Source organism: Gekko japonicus, unplaced genomic scaffold (genome assembly GCF_001447785.1).
Source record: "Gekko japonicus isolate JY-2015 unplaced genomic scaffold, Gekko_japonicus_V1.1 scaffold1489, whole genome shotgun sequence".
NCBI lineage: Eukaryota > Metazoa > Chordata > Lepidosauria > Squamata > Gekkonidae > Gekko > Gekko japonicus.
Window position 1 is genome coordinate 379830 of NW_015163135.1, and position 8003 is coordinate 387832.

Genomic DNA, 8003 nt, shown 5'->3' on the forward strand with positions numbered 1-8003 from the left:
CCCCCCCCGGGAAATTGGAAAGTCTACACCCAGCACTTGAACTATGCTCAGAAACAAAATGTTACCCACTGCAGTTCCTTCGCGACTGGTGAGATATGTTCTCACACAAGATGCATCAGTCAGCGAACTCCGCTGCTTCATTCTGCACTACCCGAAGTTTCTAAACATTCCTCAGAGGCTGCTCCATGTGCAGCACATCAGATCTGGTTATGACCAGACAGTAGATTAACCATGGTCATCTCTCCCCTTTCCGGGTGGGGATACAGCTGCCAAATTAACAGAGGTTGGAAAAAAAAAAGCATTATGTGCCACACATGACCTGAACGTCTACCTGTAGCAAAAAATGAAATAGAGCCCCAAACAAGCTGACTTCTTATTCCTTGATTAGTATTATTGACAACATATTGGCTACATTTTTTTTTATTTTGTTACCTTTGTATAGTGGAATTGCATGGGGTCATCCGTAGACAGAGAAACACAGAGACCCTTGTGTAGAAATTCACGTAATGGGTTTTTTGAATACTCCAGGAACAAGCTGTTGTTGCTGAGCGGAGACATGGCAATGGGGATTTGTGCAAGGTAATACAGATACTGGAGAACTGGACTCTGGACAAAAATAACAGAGAGGCATTATTCATTGACACCAAGAGATAACAGGAAAAAGAAATACTCAATTAGAGGAAATGGAAACCACTCAACTTCAGTCATTATTATCTGGAAATGTTTTAACCCATCTCTGCCCCCTGTAAACAGAGAGAACTGCCCATGTGCAGGGTTTTTTTAACATCTTAAAAGGGTCTGTTTACTAAACCTGATTACAGGATCAGATAGATGCCAGGTGGGCTACCTTAAGTGGGGTAACAGCCAGTTCGTGACCACCTGAGGACTGTGGTTGGCTCTTTTTGTAGAAAAAGCCCAGCAGGAACTTATTAGCATAATAGGCCACACCCAACAGCGGGAACTCATTAGCATATTGGGCCACACCCCTGACAGCACAGCTCATTAGCACATTAGGCCGCACCTCCATGTTACCAGAAGTGTGGTCATCCAGCCACACCCACCTTTTGCTTGTTATTCTGTTTACCTTGTTTGCTGTCAAAACCCAGGGCTTTTTTGTAGCAGGACCTCCTTTGCATGTTAGGCCACACACCCCTACAGAAGCCAGTCCTAATGAGTTTCTGCTGTTGGGTGTGGCCTATTATGCTAATGAGTTCCTGTTGGGCGTGGCCAACTTGGGAGCCAGCCGGAACTCCGTTCCTGTGCGTTCCTGCCCAAAAATAGCCCTGGACATATGTAACCATTGAATTGTCGATTTAACACTGCAAAATAAAAAGAACAAACAAAACACTGAAGGGGTTCTTCTCATCAGTAAAATGGAAGGTAATCTGAAATTAGTTATGCCCCCCTACTTGCTCCAAGGACAGCGCTATACAAATGATTTTTGCAGTGATTCCACTTCCATCTAGGAGACAAGTCCCAGTTTATGCTTGCAAGGTTCAAGTTGAGGTGAATGTCCTTATATTTGAGAGGAAAACAACATCCCTTGAATGATTAGTGGTTCCCCTCCCAGAATTCCTCCTTCCAAGTGAAAAGGAAGGGATACCTTCTATTCCACTGATGAGAAGAAGCCCTCACGGTAAGTCTAATGTCTCTTTCTCCATCAGTGGAGGAAGGTATCCTGAAATGAGACGCTAAAAAGCTGTGTCATCCATGGTGGGTAGACCACCAAGTCCTGGAGGAATTACTAGGAAACCCCCTGCTGGAGGAGTCTCCTGCCACAGGCTGTATTTCAAGACCTTGTAGTGCCTTGTGAAGGTAGAGACTGATGTCCTGGTTGCAGTCTTGCAGATTTCTGCAATAGTAACATCGGTTGGGAAAAGGCAGCTGAAAATGCTGCTGACCTGGAAGATCATGTTGTGATGCCCCTTGGAACCAGTGACTGCTAGACCTAATACGATATGGGCTGATCTGGGCTAGGCTAATAAGATATGGGCAGAGGTCCACCTACAGAAGGTGGACTAAGATACCTTTGTCCTCATGGAAACTAGTGCGAGGGAGACAAAGAGTCTGTAGTTCAGAAGGACTATATGCTCTTTATGACAGTTATTAGTGCCATCCTCTCCTCCCATTTCTGCTGTTCCTTCATGCTCTTTATGACAGTTATTAGTGCCATTCTCACCTCCTTGGAGTGTACTGGATGGAGTTAGAGGGAATGTAGGTGGATCTCCTGATCATTTTGAAAGGTTGAGTTTACCTTTGATACGAATGAGGAATCCATCCTGAGGATCACCGAAGGATTCATAACTTACAGTTCAGAAGGAGCAGGATATCCCAAGATGCATCTTGCTGAAGCGGTAGCAACACCATGGGAGGGGCTTGGAAGATAACCCCTCTAATGAATTGTTTGATGTGAATGAGTGATTAAAGAAGTCCCTTGTTCTCTGTGTCGAGAACTGCCTACAGCAGATGTTCCAGCATGTTGTCAGCCTTCAATCCTCGATAAGCCTAAACGTTTTTCTTGGTCTTGGACTTACTCTATAGGCTACTTTCACTTTTAAAGAGCTGTGGAAGTTTGTCTGATGCAGTGTGAGGCAGGGCATGGATTAGGTCTCGCCCCCTAGCTGGAAGTGGAAGCACTACAAAAATTATTTGCATAGCCCTCCATGTGGAGCGAGTAGAGGTGTAATCTGTTTCAGGGTATCTTCCTCTACTGAGAGACAACATCCATATTTTACAGCAAGGAAACTGAAATCTTTGAGCACATTTTGTTGCCGGCACATAGTATACGGAAATGAGTTATTTAGCAGACTGTGCAGTGTTCAACATATGACCTGAACTCCAGGAAAGAACTTCAGCAAATACATTCAGGATGAAAATAAAAAAATATCGAGAAACAGGAAATTGCTATCTGAAGGTTGAGAAAATGTAATACACTTACAACAAAACTGTGCCTTGAGGAAAGGAACTGATATCCCACAACAATGGCATAGCAGCAATGTATTTACTGTTCTATTAGTGTCAGAATTACATTGACTGCTTTTGAAACAAAGAACACAATCCAGCCTTTAAAAACTTTGAAGCACCCAGATTTAAACAGGAGAGCACTAACCATTGTCCTTAACTATACCACTTGAAATAAGTGGGACATATAGCTCATTGTTGTATTTACTCAAGATTATATGTTCAAATTGGCATCCCAAGAGTATTTATATGAACAAATACTTTAAATAAAAGTCAACAGCATAAGGGATGCCTTTCTAGTGTGCTTTGATGGCAACTATATTGTCACAAAGAAAGAGTTAAACTTTTCATCGGGCTGCCTGGTCTGTTGACACAACAGCAGCTTCCCCTCTGTTCCCACTTTGTCTCCTTTTCCTCTCCAGCTGCTCATGGCTTGGATGAAGACTGGAGAATTCAGAATCTGAATTCAGAGATCAATAACTAACAAAAACTACATTGTCAGTGACTGGAGTAAAGGTTTCTGTAATTCTAAAAACACACAGAAATGGCATAGCTTAGTTCAATAAAACCTTCTTCATTTATTCTAGTTAAGAATCTGATTAGCTTTGTAGGACAGACTTAACTTCTTTATGTGCTGTAAATTCTCACTTCCAAAAAATAGTAGTTGTATTGTGTAGCCATGTTTTTAAAAACCACTATTGAACTGTATTTCTTTCTTTCAATTTTTAATTTGCCCTTACTCTAAGGAGTTTAGAATGGCATATATTTTTCTCTTTTAAATAATTTTATACCACCTTTATAATATATGTTTTTCTGAATTTCTATCTTTCTAAAAGGTTGATTTCTCAATGTTAGTATTCTTATTCTAAAAGATAATGAAAATATCAATAATTTTTAAATTCTCAGGAGTAAATCCCACTGTACCAACCCAGAAATTTGCATGGGAGTGTCGCCTTAATTAACTTAATTGTGGCTAGATTGTGTTTCATATGCTTTTTGAGCTCCTTCTGGTATCTTCCCATATAAAGATACAGCTGTATACATATGAGATGACAAGCTATGTGACGGGGTATAGAATATAGCCCACTTTTCTCTGCATATAGGGCAAAACTCAAGAAGATCTGCCTATTACATGTCTGCTAATATTTTGCTGCCTTTCCTTTCCTACCCTACGTTTTCATTTTCTATGTTAAGTGAATGACAAAGCGCAGTACCTTCTTCAAGAGTAAGCCATGGGAAATGTTGTCTGCAGTTAGAAAGGATGATACCAGATGAGTGATGGACCCAGCTTCTCCACAATGAGGCCGAAATAGAAATGTGCTCATGCCTCGTTCCCTGCAAAAAAAATAAAAATAAATGATCAAGATTGAAAAGTTTGTCTGTGTGCATTCCTCCTTTGAAGTGCCTGGGTAGTCATAAACACACAACAGCCCTTAGGAAGAAGAAGAAGAGAGAAGAGATTGGGTTTATACCCCGCCCTTTACTACCCAAAGGAGTCTCAGAGTGGCTTACAAACTCCTTTCCCTTCCCCTCCCCACAACAGACACCCTGGGAGGTAAAAGAAGAAGAGGAGGAGGAGATTGGATTTATATCCCGCCCTTCACTACCCAAAGGTGTCTCAGAGCGGTTTACAAACTCCTTTCCCTTCCCCTCCCCACAACAGACACCCTGTGAGGTAGGTGGGGCTGAGAGAGCTCTTGACAGGAACTGCTCTTTTTCAAGAACAGCTCTTATCAGAACTACGGCTTGCCCAAGGTCATCCAGCCAGGTGCAAGTGGAGGATTGGGGAATCAAACCCGGTTCTCCCAGATTAGAGTCTGCGCACTTAACCACTACACCAAACTGGCTCTCAAGCAAGCAATGGACATTAGAGGCAATGAATAAAGTAAGGTTCGGAGAGGTCATGACTTCCACTACATTACAAAGCCACGCAAGCAGTGGATCGATGATCATTTCTGTAGAACAGCATGAGGAACTTTCCCTGAGCAATAATATGGCATTAGCCTTGGCTATGCAGTGGTCACTTGGTAAGCATAATACATGGCAAAAGTCTTCTCTGCTACATTTTCCTGGTATCCATTTACTAACTGGAGCCCTTTCCACCATCCCCATAGAAGTCAATGGAGTTGAGAAATCACTATACCAAATTTAAACACAGTGTCACTCTAATCAGCTTCGTTCCCTTAAGTGGAAAAGGAAACAAAGGAAACAAGAAAATGTTTTTGACCTTAATAGAGGGGGAACATATTAGGGACACTGTGAATTTCTCAGCAAAACTATCTGGCAGAAGAAGGATCTATTCAGATTGTATCAAGGGCCTATTGGTCTAAAGCTGACTCACAGCTGGGGGATCAGTTGGGAGTTGGGTTCTGATCCTACCCACTCAGCAAAATACCTACATGGAGAAGTTATAAGAGGGAGAAAGGGTTCCTTTCTTTTCCCTCCCTTCCAAGACAGGCAGTGACAGAAGCAATGCTTTTGATTTCTGCATTGCAAAAGGCAGAGAAAGAGCTCTTTTCTGTACCCTCCCATTCAAGCTGGGTGGGGACAGACACATCACTTTAACTGCTGCTTTACAAAGGGGAGAGCAGAAAGAACAGGTTTTCCCCTGCAGTTCAAACAGACAGTTTGCAGTGAAGAGAAAAGAACAGGTTTTCCCCTGCAGTTCAAACAGTTTGCAGTGAAGAGAAAAGAAGGGAAACCAGCTGTGTTTCGGATTGCACGCATACGCACGCTCACGTGCGCACGCACACACACCTGCATTTGCTGCATCTCAGCAGGTCTAGAAGGCAGCAAATTTTCCAGAATGGCAGATTAGAAGAACCAAACCTGATCATCCATACTTCATTTTGTATATCAAACTTTCTACCAAAGGTGCAGTGATATCAATATACATATCCCACGACTTACTTTCTAAGATTGTTGAGAACCATGATGTTTGCGTACATGTAATACAAGTAATAACTATACGGAGGATTTTTTTCAGTAGTCCAAATATCAGGGTTGGGGCTCTTCTCAGAGAACATGTGGTCACTGTGTTTGGATTCGTCATCCACACTGTCGAAACCTGTCACCTAAGAATCCAACAAAAACATGTTATGTGAATAAGCTTCATAATGGGAAGATAGATATAAGACTGATGTCAGTGGAAAACCACACGGATTGTCTAATGAGTATCCTCCCCCTTTACCAGAATGAAATGGAAGGATATTATAACCAATAACGACACTGGAAGCTCTCTGGTATAACTACATTATTGATAGAAACTGAAGATTTAACAGAATGCAGACCGCCAGGCACTTAAAAGACTCTGTTTACAGTGCTTTGGGAAAGGAGTTCTGGATTTGTGGGGAGGGGGGGTAGTGCTCTTCCACTTCATTCCTGTCTCCCCCCCCACACACACCTATTTACTATCTTCAGGATTACAGGGGTATGGGAGGGATTGCAGTATGGTGTCAGCAGTACTGAGACAGAGGAGATACAATAGTGAGAGTATACACAGCCAGGCAGGGCTCTTTTTGTAGAAAAAGCCCAGCAGGAACTCATTAGCATAATAGGCCACACCCAACACCAGAATGAAATGGAAGGATATTATAACCAATAAGGACACTGGAAACTCTCTGGTATAACAGAAACTGAAGATTTATAGAAACTGAAGATTTAATAGAATGCAGACCACTAGGCACTTAAAAGACTCTGTTTAGAGTGCTTTGGGAAAGAAGTTCTGGATTTGTGGGGAGGGGGCGTAGTGTTCTTCCCAGGGGTCATTTCGTAGAAAAAGAGCTAGGGGGACTCATTAGCATAACTCATTAGCATATGCCACACCCCCTGACATCACCGGAAGTGTGCCCTCCCCACAGCCGGCGGCGACCTCCAGCACCTGCCCAAAAATAGCCCTGCAGCCAGGTTTTGACAACAGGTCTGGGTGGTCCATCATTACCCCTGGTTGCATCTAAGGCTACAACCACCACCATTATTTTTCTTACTTTTTTTACTTGGCAAGTCTGACCACAGGGCTCAAGATGATCTTTTTCTGTTCATGAGCCAAACTGCCCAAATCACTCCAAAGCAGGCAGCAGACCAGAAATATTAAGAATTAAAACTTTTTTGCCAGCAGATGGAGTCCATTTCCTCCTACCACAGAGATTTAACTTTGTACTAGAGTTAAAATCTACTTTATCTTTGTCCTCAGCTGGGATGTCAGTATCCTATTACCACACATACAGTTGCCAATAGGTCTGGAGAAAAATATTCTGTCCTTTTAATAGAGGCTTAATGGAATGTTATTTACCAGGTGATATTATTTACCCAAGGACAAAAAAGGGGAAGGGGGAAAAAACTGAACCTAAAACTTAGAATCCAGAACCTGACAAAGGTTAGTCAAATGTAAGAAAGGGGGCCAATATTTAAAAACTTAAGGAAATATATAAAAATACATGTATTTATTAATCACAAATTTTAAAATTATATAAGGAACCAATCGTACGTTATGTATAAATAACAAATGATAAAATACAAGGGATTATAAATTGTCCTCAAGCAAAGAGCAGCCGCAAAGAGGTCTTTGCTTGAGGACAATTTGGCTCTACAACCATAGGAAGGTGATTCCTGGACCAAAAGTTTATATCTGAGAACCACTTGGCATGTGATTGCACTTTTAGAGGCCTCATTTATTTTTTACTCTGTGCCTGGTGGTTTATCTTGAAACAACTTGCTTCCGGTCCTTATTGAATTTATACTTTGTATTTACATGATTGTACTATCTCTCCCTTATAATAAAAGAGTTTTGGGTGCCAAAGTTCTAAAATGCACTCCTTTAGTGTTAGGCCGAAAAAACTGCCACTCGGAAGACACTGGCTGGGTTCATTGGCTGCTTTGTGCAGTCCCGGCCAGCGTTCCAAGGTCATTTACATATGGAAGCTGATTGGACTACACTCCATTCCACACCTCAAACTCACCCCCCCAAGGCAGTTGGAATTTTCAGTTGGGAGAGGAGAATGATGTCAGCTGCTCCCTAGGCAGAGGCTGTGTGTGTGTGTGTG

General features: G+C 42.1%; 1 protein-coding gene across 1 annotated transcript in view; it reads right to left on the bottom strand.

Annotated features, from left to right (window-relative positions):
* AMPD3 (adenosine monophosphate deaminase 3) overlaps positions 1-8003 on the bottom strand; it is a 61442-nt gene that overhangs the window by 6524 nt on the left and 46915 nt on the right. Inside the window, exons 11-13 of the mRNA XM_015406966.1 lie at positions 5872-6035; positions 4176-4296; positions 433-606 (exon numbers count right to left, since the gene is read on the bottom strand). Coding sequence (XP_015262452.1) covers positions 433-606; positions 4176-4296; positions 5872-6035 — 459 coding nt within the window. The remainder of the gene's footprint in view (positions 1-432; positions 607-4175; positions 4297-5871; positions 6036-8003) is intronic.